Source organism: Bombina bombina, chromosome 2 (assembly GCF_027579735.1).
Source record: "Bombina bombina isolate aBomBom1 chromosome 2, aBomBom1.pri, whole genome shotgun sequence".
Taxonomy (NCBI): Eukaryota; Metazoa; Chordata; class Amphibia; order Anura; family Bombinatoridae; genus Bombina; species Bombina bombina.
Genome location: NC_069500.1, coordinates 165,982,138 through 165,997,359, shown reverse-complemented (window position 1 = coordinate 165,997,359; position 15,222 = coordinate 165,982,138). Strand labels below are relative to the sequence as shown.

Sequence of the window (15,222 nt, the reverse complement as noted above, 5' to 3'; positions counted from 1 at the left end):
AAGGCACCACGGCTTGCAAAACCTTTCTCCCAAAAACAGCCTCAGAAGAAGCAAAAGTATCAAACTTGTAAAATTTGGTAAAAGTGTGCAGTGAAGACCAAGTCGCTGCCCTACATATCTGATCAACAGAAGCCTCGTTCTTGAAGGCCCATGTGGAAGCCACAGCCCTAGTGGAATGAGCTGTGATTCTTTCAGGAGGCTGCCGTCCGGCAGTCTCGTAAGCCAATCTGATGATGCTTTTAATCCAAAAAGAGAGAGAGGTAGAAGTTGCTTTTTGACCTCTCCTTTTACCAGAATAAACAACAAACAAGGAAGATGTTTGTCTAAAATCCTTTGTAGCATCTAAATAGAATTTTAGAGCGCGAACAACATCCAAATTGTGCAACAAACGTTCCTTCTTCGAAACTGGTTTCGGACACAAAGAAGGCACGACTATCTCCTGGTTAATGTTTTTGTTAGAAACAACTTTTGGAAGAAAACCAGGTTTAGTACGTAAAACCACCTTATCTGCATGGAACACCAGATAAGGAGGAGAACACTGCAGAGCAGATAATTCTGAAACTCTTCTGGCAGAAGAAATTGCAACCAAAAACAAAACTTTCCAAGATAATAACTTAATATCAATGGAATGTAAGGGTTCAAACGGAACCCCCTGAAGAACTGAAAGAACTAAGTTGAGACTCCAAGGGGGAGTCAAAGGTTTGTAAACAGGCTTAATTCTAACCAGAGCCTGAACAAAGGCTTGAACATCTGGCACAGCTGCCAGCTTTTTGTGGAGTAACACAGACAAGGCAGAAATCTGTCCCTTCAAGGAACTTGCAGATAATCCTTTCTCCAATCCTTCTTGAAGAAAGGATAGAATCTTAGGAATCTTTACCTTGTCCCAAGGGAATCCTTTAGATTCACACCAACAGATATATTTTTTCCATATTTTGTGGTAAATTTTTCTAGTTACAGGCTTTCTGGCCTGAACAAGAGTATCAATAACAGAATCTGAGAACCCTCGTTTTGATAAGATCAAGCGTTCAATCTCCAAGCAGTCAGCTGGAGTGAGACCAGATTCGGATGTTCGAACGGACCTTGAACAAGAAGGTCTCGTCTCAAAGGTAGCTTCCATGGTGGAGCCGATGACATATTCACCAGATCTGCATACCAAGTCCTGCGTGGCCACGCAGGAGCTATCAAGATCACCGACGCCCTCTCCTGATGGATCCTGGCTACCAGCCTGGGGATGAGAGGAAACGGCGGGAATACATAAGCTAGTTTGAAGGTCCAAGGTGCTACTAGTGCATCTACTAGAGTCGCCTTGGGATCCCTGGATCTGGACCCGTAGCAAGGAACCTTGAAGTTCTGACGAGAGGCCATCAGATCCATGTCTGGAATGCCCCACAGTTGAGTAATTTGGGCAAAGATTTCCGGATGGAGTTCCCACTCCCCCGGATGTAATGTCTGACGACTCAGAAAATCCGCTTCCCAATTTTCCACTCCTGGGATGTGGATTGCAGACAGGTGGCAGGAGTGAGTCTCCGCCCATTGAATGATTTTGGTCACTTCTTCCATCGCCAGGGAACTCCTTGTTCCCCCCTGATGGTTGATGTACGCAACAGTCGTCATGTTGTCTGATTGAAACCGTATGAACTTGGCCCTTGCTAGCTGAGGCCAAGCCTTGAGAGCATTGAATATCGCTCTCAGTTCCAGAATATTTATCGGTAGAAGAGATTCTTCCCGAGACCAAAGACCCTGAGCTTTCAGGGATCCCCAGACCGCGCCCCAGCCCATCAGACTGGCGTCGGTCGTGACAATGACCCACTCTGGTCTGCGGAAGGTCATCCCTTGTGACAGGTTGTCCAGGGACAGCCACCAACGGAGTGAGTCTCTGGTCCTCTGATTTACTTGTATCTTCGGAGACAAGTCTGTATAGTCCCCATTCCACTGACTGAGCATGCACAGTTGTAATGGTCTTAGATGAATGCGCGCAAAAGGAACTATGTCCATTGCCGCTACCAACAAACCTATTACTTCCATGCACTGCGCTATGGAAGGAAGAGGAACGGAATGAAGTGTTCGACAAGAGTTTAGAAGTTTTGTTTTTCTGGCCTCTGTCAGAAAAATCCTCATTTCTAAGGAGTCTATTATTGTTCCCAAGAAGGGAACCCTTGTCGACGGAGATAGAGAACTCTTTTCCACGTTCACTTTCCATCCGTGAGATCTGAGAAAGGCCAGGACTATGTCCGTGTGAGCCTTTGCTTGAGGAAGGGACGACGCTTGAATCAGAATGTCGTCCAAGTAAGGTACTACTGCAATGCCCCTTGGTCTTAGCACCGCTAGAAGGGACCCTAGTACCTTTGTGAAAATCCTTGGAGCAGTGGCTAATCCGAAAGGAAGCGCCACGAACTGGTAATGCTTGTCCAGGAATGCGAACCTTAGGAACCGATGATGTTCCTTGTGGATAGGAATATGTAGATACGCATCCTTTAAATCCACCGTGGTCATGAATTGACCTTCCTGGATGGAAGGAAGAATTGTTCGAATGGTTTCCATTTTGAACGATGGAACCTTGAGAAACTTGTTTAAGATCTTGAGATCTAAGATTGGTCTGAACGTTCCCTCTTTTTTGGGAACTATGAACAGATTGGAGTAGAACCCCATCCCTTGTTCTCCTAATGGAACAGGATGAATCACTCCCATTTTTAACAGGTCTTCTACACAATGTAAGAATGCCTGTCTTTTTATGTGGTCTGAAGACAATTGAGACCTGTGGAACCTCCCCCTTGGGGGAAGCCCCTTGAATTCCAGAAGATAACCTTGGGAGACTATTTCTAGTGCCCAAGGATCCAGAACATCTCTTGCCCAAGCCTGAGCGAAGAGAGAGAGTCTGCCCCCCACCAGATCCGGTCCCGGATCGGGGGCCAACATTTCATGCTGTCTTGGTAGCAGTGGCAGGTTTCTTGGCCTGCTTTCCCTTGTTCCAGCCTTGCATTGGTCTCCAGGCTGGCTTGGCTTGAGAAGTATTACCCTCTTGCTTAGAGGACGTAGCACTTGGGGCTGGTCCGTTTCAAGGCCGAAAATTAGGTTTATTTTTGGCCTTGAAAGACCTATCCTGAGGAAGGGCGTGGCCCTTACCCCCAGTGATATCAGAGATAATCTCTTTCAAGTCAGGGCCAAACAGCGTTTTCCCCTTGAAAGGAATGTTAAGGAGTTTGTTCTTGGAAGACGCATCAGCTGACCAAGATTTCAACCAAAGCGCTCTGCGCGCCACAATAGCAAACCCAGAATTCTTTGCCGCTAACCTAGCCAATTGCAAAGTGGCGTCTAGGGTGAAAGAATTAGCCAATTTGAGAGCACGGATTCTGTCCATAATCTCCTCATAAGGAGGAGAATCACTATCGATCGCCTTTACTAGCTCATCGAACCAGAAACACGCGGCTGTAGTGACAGGGACAATGCATGAAATTGGTTGTAGAAGGTAACCCTGCTGAACAAACATCTTTTTAAGCAAACCTTCTAATTTTTTATCCATAGGATCTTTGAAAGCACAACTATCTTCTATGGGTATAGTGGTGCGTTTGTTTAAAGTAGAAACCGCTCCCTCGACCTTGGGGACTGTCTGCCATAAGTCCTTTCTGGGGTCGACCATAGGAAACAATTTTTTAAATATGGGGGGAGGGACGAAAGGTATACCGGGCCTTTCCCATTCTTTATTTACAATGTCCGCCACCCGCTTGGGTATAGGAAAAGCTTCTGGGAGCCCCGGGACCTCTAGGAACTTGTCCATTTTACATAGTTTCTCTGGGATGATCAAATTCTCACAATCATCCAGAGTGGATAATACCTCCTTAAGCAGAGCGCGGAGATGTTCCAACTTAAATTTAAATGTAATCACATCGGGTTCAGCTTGTTGAGAAATTTTCCCTGAATCTGAAATTTCTCCCTCAGACAAAACCTCCCTGGCCCCCTCAGACTGGTGTAGGGGCATTTCAGAACCATTATCATCAGCGTCCTCATGCTCTTCAGTATCTAAAACAGAGCAGTCGCGCTTACGCTGATAAGTGGGCATTTTGGCTAAAATGTTTTTGATAGAATTATCCATTACAGCCGTTAATTGTTGCATAGTAAGGAGTATTGGCGCGCTAGATGTACTAGGGGCCTCCTGAGTGGGCAAGACTCGTGTAGACGAAGGAGGGAATGATGCAGTACCATGCTTACTCCCCTCACTTGAGGAATCATCTTGGGCATCATTTTCAGTGTCACATAAATCACATTTATTTAAATGAGAAGGAACCCTGGCTTCCCCACATTCAGAACACAGTCTATCTGGTAGTTCAGACATGTTAAACAGGCATAAACTTGATAACAAAGTACAAAAAACGTTTTAAAATAAAACCGTTACTGTCACTTTAAATTTTAAACTGAACACACTTTATTACTGCAATTGCGAAAAAGTATGAAGGAATTGTTCAAAATTTCACCACAGTGTCTTAAAGCCTTAAAAGTATTGCACACCAAATTTGGAAGCTTTAACCCTTAAAATAACGGAACCGGAGCCGTTTTTAACTTTAACCCCTTTACAGTCCCTGGTATCTGCTTTGCTGAGACCCAACCAAGCCCAAAGGGGAATACGATACCAAATGACGCCTTCAGAAAGTCTTTTCTATGTATCAGAGCTCCTCACACATGCGACTGCATGTCATGCCTCTCAAAAACAAGTGCGCAATACCGGCGCGAAAATGAGGCTCTGCCTATGATTAGGGAAAGCCCCTAAAGAATAAGGTGTCTAAAACAGTGCCTGCCGATATTATTTTACCAAAATACCCAGATTAAATGATTCCTCAAGGCTAAATATGTGTAATATATGAATCGATTTAGCCCAGAAAATGTCTACAGTCTTAATAAGCCCTTGTGAAGCCCTTATTTACTGTCTGAATAAAAATGGCTTACCGGATCCCATAGGGAAAATGACAGCTTCCAGCATTACATCGTCTTGTTAGAATGTGTCATACCTCAAGCAGCAAAAGACTGCTCACTGTTCCCCCAACTGAAGTTAATTCCTCTCAACAGTCCTGTGTGGAACAGCCATGGATTTTAGTAACGGTTGCTAAAATCATTTTCCTCTTACAAACAGAAATCTTCATCTCTTTTCTGTTTCAGAGTAAATAGTACATACCAGCACTATTTTAAAATAACAAACTCTTGATTGAATAATAAAAACTACAGTTAAACACTAAAAAACTCTAAGCCATCTCCGTGAAGATGTTGCCTGTACAACGGCAAAGAGAATGACTGGGGTAGGCGGAGCCTAGGAGGGATCATGTGACCAGCTTTGCTGGGCTCTTTGCCATTTCCTGTTGGGGAAGAGAATATCCCACAAGTAAGGATGACGCCGTGGACCGGACACACCTATGTTGGAGAAAAGACGCCCACATTATTTGGCGCCTAAATGCTTTTGGCGCCAAAAATGACGCCACATCCGGTAACGCCGACACTTTTGGCGCAAAAAACGTCAAAAATGACGCAACTTCCGGTGACACGTATGACGCCGGAAACAAAGAAAAACATTTTTTGCGCCAAAAAAGTCCGCGCCAAGAATGACGCATAAAATGAAGCATTTTCAGCCCCCGAGAGCCTAACAGCCCACAGGGAAAAAAGTCAAATTTTAAGGTAAGAAAAAATTGATTTATTCATATGCATTATCCCAAATATAAAACTGACTGTCTGAAATAAGGAACGTTGAACATCCTGAATCAAGGCAAATAAATGTTTAAACACATATATTTAGAACTTTATATAAAAGTGCCCAACCATAGCTTAGAGTGTCACAAAAATAAGACTTACTTACCCCAGGACACTCATCTACATGTAGTAGAAAGCCAAACCAGTACTGAAACGAGAATCAGTAGAGGTAATGGTATATATAAGAGTATATTGTCGATCTAAAAAGGGAGGTAAGAGATGAATCTCTACGACCGATAACAGAGAACCTATGAAATAGACCCCGTAGAAGGAGATCATTGAATTCGAATAGGCAATACTCTCTTCACATCCCTCTGACATTCACTGCACGCTGAGAGGAAAACCGGGCTCCAACCTGCTGCGGAGCGCATATCAACGTAGAATCTAGCACAAACTTACTTCACCACCTCCATAGGAGGCAAAGTTTGTAAAACTGATTTGTGGGTGTGGTGAGGGGTGTATTTATAGGCATTTTGAGGTTTGGGAAACTTTGCCCCTCCTGGTAGCAATGTATATCCCATACTTCACTAGCTCATGGACTCTTGCTAATTACATGAAAGAAATGTGTCTCTACATCTCTCCTTGAACTCAACAGGTACCCATATGTGGGACCTCCTCCTGAAGTACTGCTACATCTCTTGGAGATTTGCCTTACCACAAATTATTTCAGATGTGAACATCAATTCTTCCTACAATTGACCGGGACAGCAATGGGGTCCAATGTCGCCCCATCTTATGCAAATTTATTTATGTCCTTTTTTGAAGAATTCAGTACTGATTTATTTAAGGTAGACAAGATCACCTTTTTCAAAAGATACATTGACGATCTGTTTCTATTATGGATAGGAACCCCGCATGAACTGGAAATATGGCTCTCACATTTGAATGCAACTCATCCTGCATTAACATTCAAAATACAATATAACAAACAACAGATCGATTTTTTGGATGTGAGGCTTTATAAAAATATTGACAAACTCCAATCTACCCTTTACCATAAGGATACTGACCCGAATGACGGAATGCACTCTTACATTTCTCTAGCTGTCACCCACGAGCACTCAAAAAGGCCTTACCCAAGTCTCAATTTCTAAGGGTGCTGTGGAACAATACAGAAGAGAAGAATAGGGATGAACAAATGCAAGAAATGAGAGAACGTTTCCAGACACGCAGTTATCCCATTAAGCTCCTGGAAAAACAATGTACCCAAATATTAGGGGATCAAAAAATTGTGAAGGTTCCAGATACCAACAGAATGACATTTGTCACAACCTATTCCAGTGACAAGAAAGCAATACCCGATATTATCAACAAACATTGGGAGATTGTGAACACCGATAAGTCACTACCTCTATTACAGACACTGCCCCCACGGATGGGTTACAGAAGGGCTAGATCCCTACTGGACTTTTTAGTGAAAACGGACCCAGTACAATGTTACAGAAAGACTACCTGGATGGACACTAAGAAACCGGGGGTCTTCCGCTGTTTAGGTTGTGTGACTTGTGGAGGGCTTATTACAGGCGCCTCATTTACACATCCCCACAAGAGAAAAATCTATAAACATCGGTATCGACTAACCTGTACCACCACGTACATTATATATCTCTACATTGTATTTGTGGACTGTACTACGTAGGGAAGACCTCTGATGACTTACGGACATGGATGGCAAATCATCGCTCCGCAATCCGCACGGCTCTAAAGAAGGGAACTTCTGAACAACCTGTGGCATGACACTTTCTGGATCTACAACATAAAATAACGGACCCAAAATAAACCATCATCGATCATGTTCCACCGATGAACAGAGGGGGTGATCGCAACAAAGTGCTGCTACAAAGAGAGGCAAAATGGACATTTTATTTGGATACGCTAGTACCCAGGGGTTTAAATACCCACCTTGACTGGCAGGTGTTCCTATAACCTCCAGTCTTGGTTTTATGAGACACATGATCCATTTGGCCATTTTCTAATATGATATATATAGCCATAGCTTCTCCAGCATAATTTAATATTCTAGTAGAGACATGATCAGTTATCCATTTTGCAGAAAGTGCTTTGCCTTAGGGACTGCTCTTAGTTAGATACACATTGGTTAAATGTAATTTAGGGGATATTAATTAGACCTCTGATATTGAATCGTAGCCTCTACCTATATCATTATGTCATTTATTGATACGATAATTTTTATTGCATAATTTTTATTGCATTTTTTATTGTATTGCTTTACCAGTTTGTTTTCTATCTAGATATTTGTAATGCCACAAGTATACTATGGTTGGTATCAGCATCGGCTTATTCTGGGTGTTACACACATTGGCAGCATATGTTCTCTGCCTATGAGCGTATTTGTACATATGTTAGCATGGTAACCAATGAGATACATATGCAGCCACTGTGACACACCTTCTGTCTCGCCACTATTTTCTATTGCTTATTCCTTACATTATTATAGCAATTTCTGCGCAGATAGTCAGGCTATTTAAGTTCTGTTAACACTGTTTGTTTTATTCACACTAGTTTTATTATACGCAGACTCACGCTGCCCCGGATAGTTACACCCATGTTGGGGCCGATCTACTGGGGAGAACGTAGCGTCTTGCAGCTTTCACAGATGGCTATATGTTTCGTGGCGGGTAAGTATATTTTATTCACTGTTTGTCTGAGGACAGGTTGGTTTACCCCGAAAACGTTCACGCTAATAAAAGTGACAATTGCATATTTCAAAAGACCTTTGGAGTGCGCTTTTTCTGGATATATAACGATAATTTTTGCTGCACCCAAGGCTGATGCTTGTTTCTATTCTGGAGTGCACACTGTCTGGAGTTAATTTGTATAAATAAAAAGTAAATAGTAAAACAAAATTCTTAAAAAAAAAGAAACAAAACTGCACTAACAGTATTTAAAATCTTTACAAATATGGATACAGGTGTCGGAACTCCTCTCTAAACTCTTAGGAGACCAAATTACAGTCCAGGCCCCACAGGCTCTGTTAAATATCAGACTTGGGGAGTACAACGCTCAGATCAATACCTTTTTCAGAATTATCTTCACTATAGTCAGAACTTCCATCGCTAAATATTGGAAGACAGGGGTTCCACAGTGGCAAGAGATTATAATGAAAATTAAAACTACGTGTGCTGTGTATGAAATGGCTGCTCAATTGCAGAACACGACAGATAACTTTAGCAAGATTTGGTTATATTGGTTAACGGAAGGAACACATAGCAATTTAGATTAAAGCCTGGGGCTTGGGGAGATAGTGGGAGCAGGGGATACTCGATACATCAAGCAACACAAGATACTAAGGAGATGTTGCAAGAGAGAATAGAGTACATTGAGCCCACAGTGACCTATGCTGTTTATTGTTTATTATTGTTCTTTAAGCTAGTTTTCTTTCTTTACTGTTACATTTGTGTGAACCATTATTTCCATAATTCGTTGGATGTAAAACCTGTTAAATGAGATGCAATATGACGGATTGCAGTGAGCTTATTCCATTCACGGGACTTTATTGGAATCTGAAAAATCTGCTGTTATATAATACCCAGTGTTGGGGTTGCTGACTGTGAATTGTATACTGAATTCTTTTCTCATTGTGTATTTGCTCTCATTAAAATTATTTCAACTAAAATCTTTACAAATAAAAGAAACTCCAAATATTATTTAGTAGATTATACAGTTTATTTCTAAATGAACAAAAATATTCGAAAAGCTAATCTTCAATAAATAAAGAATTGCTTTCTCTTTACTCAACATAATTCAAATAATTTGTTACAGAGAAAACTGAAAAGACTGTTTTGAAACCATTTTATACAGTAAAGCAAAGAAGTGGGGAACAGCAGCCGAAACAATTAGGCACAGCAGTAAGGAGTCAGCCACCCCTCCGTATCAGCAAATCTTGAAAAAAGTACCTTTATTGTACCTTGGTCCACACAAAAGCAACAATGTTTCAGACATGTGCTAGGTCCTTAGTTATGTCTCATGACTAAGGACCTAGCACAGGTCTGAAACATTGTTGCTTTTGTGCGAACCAAGCTACAATAAAGGTCTTTCTTTTATGATACCTGCCAAGGCTGGAGTCACTTTTTTAAAGATTTGTTGAAACCTTTTTATACCGCAAATTATATAATTTATAAAATGAGTGATTTATGTTAAATTGCAAAGATGACCGCTTCAAAAAATTATAGAATGTTTAATTGTGCCAGTTTAAAAAGTCATGTCATATTTAAACATATTTTCACATGATGCCACATTTTGAGAAGGGAGATCACCAGAATGGACACTTCCTTCACCGTTTTTCTTTTTTCTGCTTCATGAGCTTTTTGCTTTCCTCTCTTCTCCTCTTGTTAACTGGGTTACGAGGGTCATATATTTCAAAAGTATCTGCATCTTGCATATTGGCATCTTTTACCTTACTGCTTTTCTCATCAAACTGAAGAACATGAGAAAGCCTGCAAATACATTAAGATGGTATAAGATAATTAAGAAATATAACATTGGACATATATTTTAACAAATAATAAAATAAATCCAAGTTCCAGTATTAACAAAGCAACAACATCATCGTGGATAATGTAGGTCTGGACCATTGTGGGCCAAAATGTACTTTAAGGTCTATTCCTTCTTAAGAAAACAAATACTCTAACAAGAGAAAAGACAATTTTAAAATAATAAGTCATCAAATATTTTTTATTTGAATGAAAAAGCAGCATATGAAAAAGTTAAAATTAACAGAAATATTTAAATCTATATTGGTATTTATTTATTTCGGCACACACACAAAAAAAACGAAACCTACACACACACTTGTATTCAAGTCTGGGAACCCCTGATTTTGTTGAGTCAAAAGTGTCTACAGTAAACAAACTTCAAATATTTCTGCAAATTTTAATGCACAGATGCTGTTTGCTGATTTTAACTCACTGAAAAAAACAAAATTTATGCTTACCTGATAAATTTCTTTCTCTTGTGGTGTATCCAGTCCACGGGTTCATCCATTACTTGAGGGATATTCTCCTTCCCAACAGGAAGCTGCAAGAGGACACCCACAGAACTGATGATCCAGCCACCAAGTCAGGGACTGAATTGTTATGTGATCCAGAAAAATCTTTGAGACAGCCGAGTATGATCTCTGCACCACTGACTAAGCGTACAAAGATGAAGAGGTCGAGCATATTGAATTGCATCTGAAACTGGAAAAGAGAGAGACTGAAAGCAGACAGGCTGACACCAATGTTAGCCTTCTTTGATCTGTTAGAGAGAAACTCATGGAGACTGAATATGCTTTAAAAAGTAACTTTTGTATGAGGCACCAAATAATTATTTGGAAAATTGATCTTCCAACCATGCTGTTGAAGAAACAACAACAGACTATTTTCTGGTAGGGGTATTATAGAGCTTCTGGGGTTTGGGAATCTTTGCCTCCTACTAGTGGTCAGTTAAGGTAATTCCCAGGAGTAATGGATTGTGGAATTTCACCGCCTGTATGAAAGAAATCATGTCTCAAAATGTTGGTCTCAGCAGGGGCATTACCCTTCTTAGTCCATTGAGAGATAATGAACAGTTCATTAGAAAGCCTAAAATATTTTGTTCAGGTAAGTATGCAGAAATCTTACTAGACCCAAGGTATAGAAAGGTTATTCCTTTACAAACTGCTGATCCTTACAGAATGTTGGTAATACAATATTATGAGAGGGATGGAAGTCTGAAACAACTTTCAACAGTGAGCAGGATCACCTTGGCAAAGAATATATGGCTTTTGCATGACAGTGCTGCTTTGTTCAACATACCTGATGTCTGCTGAAATAATCATCAACAGTATTTTGAAGACCAGGAGCATGCTTTGTTTTCAGGTTCCTTAAGTTGTGCAATCAGTCGGTTTCCCAAACTGACCAATTTATATTCTTATCTGTATGATACAGTTTTAATGATAACCAAGATGTTCACAAATGTTGCAACCAAGATGCACTAAAAGTGATCGAGTGCCAAAACCACAACTCACAGTTTTAATACATTGATAAACCATTTGCAATCTGTGTTATCCCATAGGCCTTTAGTGTATGATCCCTGGCGTAAAGCTCCGGAACTACATAGATGTAGAAAACTGGGATCTGATATAGGGTGATCTGCTGCCATATTCTCTATCTCTACCTTCCAGTATAAATGCTGCTCAGCATTGCTGGAGATTTGATTTCCTCAGTTTCTATCTGGTGACAAAATATTAATAATGGGTCTTATGCTTTGATATATATTTTTGAATGACAAATTCGATCTTCCACACATCCAAAGTATTGCTAAAATAACCATTTTCTTCTATTATATTTTTAAGAAGGTATGGAGCTGTTGAATCTTGTATCCTAATCTGTATTCAGAAAATAGGAACACTTCCCAGAAACAATAATACGTAAAGTTCAACAAGAGACACACTGTTACAGTGTAGGTAAAGGCTTGGTAAAGGAAACATTTTGGATGTTATCTAAACAGTAGCTTGTTTCTGTAGGTTTACCTAAAGACAAAGACTCCAGCAGAGGATAAGACCACAGTCCGCAGAACTCGAACAAGAAAATCATTGTGTGTCACGAATCCTGCATGTTGAAGCCCTAAAAAGCCACAAAGAAACCTGATACTAGAGAGCTAAAGAAAGAATATCAAATGTTAAACCTCAAAAGGAACCTGAAAGATGTATCTGGTGTATTTTAATGGTTCTTTTGCTGTAGTTAATGGTAAGTAACCAGATATAGTTAATCGCGTGATAGCTAGTAAGAGTTTGAGAATATTTGGCTTTCTCCAAACAGAAATTAGTTTATTATTTAACAAAAAGCAGGTCTGATAAATCCAGCAGTTGCACTGAAAGCGGATGCATTCTTAAAATAATACAAATGTATATATATGATTTCAGAAAGAAAGGGGGGGTTGCCCTGGCCGAAACACTGTATGTAAACTATCATGCTCTTCTGAGGATGAAGATATGATGAACGCCAATTCTTATAGACCATGATAGAAGATGGAGTACAGGAAGGCCATCCTTGTACAAAGTACTTGTTTTCAATTTGATGTATCCATGTAATAATCTAGGGAACATTTATTGCACACAACCTTACATTAAATCCAAGAATGTAACCTTAATGTGTCCTCATTGGTTTCTTTGACTAACACAAATAGAAAAACCAAATGAATACTAAATATAGCAAAATTATTTTCTCTTGGTGTCTGGTATGATCCAGATGTAAGTCAGAGAATAATCCATGAAAAGCACAGAGGTCTTATTCTGCTCTCTGCATCTGTGTGTATGGAGGGGGCAATCTCCTCAACAAATAAAATCCCCAAAATAATTCAACTTAAAACAGAGGTGCTAATAGATATGAAGGGTTTTTTGTAAGGAGAAAAACCTAAAGGCTTCTGGGAGCATCTGCCTATAATAGTTTTTTTCTAATTTATCTCTATGAAATTATTTTTTATTAAGCTTTTCATAAAGAAAAATATATATTAAAATGAAATTAAGAAATTATTAAATTGTACTAATATATGCTCTGAGAATTACTCTACTTACCTTCTACTAATTTTTAATGCATAAATAAATCAAGACTTTTGTATGTCAAAACTTTGTAGTTAAAATTCTGATTGCAAATCTTGACCACAGTAGTATTTTCAAAACTTCATGAAATCCCTAGCGGTCCAAAGGAACATCTGCAAGACTCATGAAAAAAACGTTTTGGCTGGACTCAGGAGCAAGGAAGCCTGCAGTTGATCAGCTCTGCCTCATTTGTAGGTGTCACTACAGTGGGGATTAGTTTAGAAGATTCCAGGCAACGTGACACATTGGCCAAGCCAAAGAAAACCTCCAAGTTAGAATACATCTAATTTTTCAACCATTGTTTAACCAAAACAAAGACCAATTAGGACACGTTTCAATGATCATCAAATGTGCAACAGAAATGTGTGCTGACAATATTCCTTTCCACTGCGTGTTTAAAGTATTAGTTTTTTTTTAGGCTTCAGGGAATTCACAAACCTCATCACAGCTGTTGTAGTTTAGTTTAAAAACAGCAGTCTATGATTTTTTTCCCTAAGACTTAAAAAATGGACTTATAAAGAATAAAAGGAACTCAAATAATATAAACATGGTGGTTATATTGCATACTAACTTCATTAAAAACTATATTAAATATCCTTTTTTCAGACATTGAAAAAACAAAACAAAAAACTATATATACACACCGGTATATATATATATATATATATATATATATATATATATATAGTTTTGCAAATTTCTAGTGATTACAAAATTCATTCATTCATTCATTCATTGTATTACAATTATCCTTACAGACGTTGGGGAGATTCTGGACATTGGAAAAAGATACCAGGCTGAGCTACTAAAAGTTTACATTCTACATTATAACAAAAATGTAAAAGGTGCAATTCCTTATTATAAAAATGTATTTTGTTACTATTATTAAAATGTAATGTTTGAACACTTTACAATGAAACATGATTTTCTGATAATGATGTAATACATTTGAGACATCAGGCTACATAGATATTTGTCAAACAAAGAAAGTATAAAGAAAATCCGGGTACTAGTATTCCCATTTTCCTATCAAGATTATTTTAAAGGAATGGCACATTTTTAAAACAGGAAAAGTGAGGAGCAAAATATTTTCTTAACGCTTGAAGACATTTGATTTAAGATATTCTGAAAAAAACAGTGCAAGGTACACATATTTAACCTGACTGGTTGAACAAAAAACCCCAAGGTTTTTGATTGATAACATTAAACAGAACCCTACAAAAGTATTTATTGTATACCTAATGTGTGATATTATAATACTTATGGATTTCTGCCCAGATCTCATACATTTTACATTTCCTTTTTGTAACAAAACAAACAAAATGAATAGTTCCAAGAGCTTTTTTAAATTCTTCATCTGTTTGTCTTTCAACATGTTTGACTCACTAAATTTTTAAACAAAACAGCTATTGTGATTTTCTACATAATAAACTCCTGACCTATACGCCTCCATAAATCACAGATTGAAGTAAATTGAAAGGTAGTATACATTGTACCACATCCTATAAAATGCAAGCATTTTAGAATTTGTTTGCTAAAAAGACATAAAATATATCTATCTATATCTATCTATCTATCTATCTATCTGCGTGGGTGTGTGTGTAGAAACTGACATTCAGATTTAAAAATATTAAATATTTCCATGTGATCTATAGCATTCTGAGCAAGAGGATTCTACAGGATCTTTAACTAAACAATGGTATAGTGGTGATTTTTTTTCTTGGTTCAGTCTAATACAGAGCTTTCCAAACTTTTCATGTTGGTGACACACTTTTTAAACCTACATCATTTTGCGACACAGTAATTTAGTTGTACGAGCAAACAGGAGGTTAAACTAACTTGTTTTAAGAGATATGGACACATACATAAATTATTTAATAACCAAATGTATTTACAAGTAACAGTATATATGT

At 38.9% G+C, this 15,222-nt stretch overlaps 1 protein-coding gene across 1 annotated transcript in view; it reads right to left on the bottom strand.

Annotated features, from left to right (window-relative positions):
* Window positions 1–9,395: 9,395 nt before the first annotated feature.
* The window catches only part of CWC27 (CWC27 spliceosome associated cyclophilin), a 484,083-nt gene continuing 478,256 nt past the window's right edge, over window positions 9,396–15,222 (bottom strand). The window contains exon 14 of the mRNA XM_053701329.1: window positions 9,396–10,187. Coding sequence (XP_053557304.1) covers window positions 10,025–10,187 — 163 coding nt within the window. The 3' untranslated portion in view covers window positions 9,396–10,024. The remainder of the gene's footprint in view (window positions 10,188–15,222) is intronic.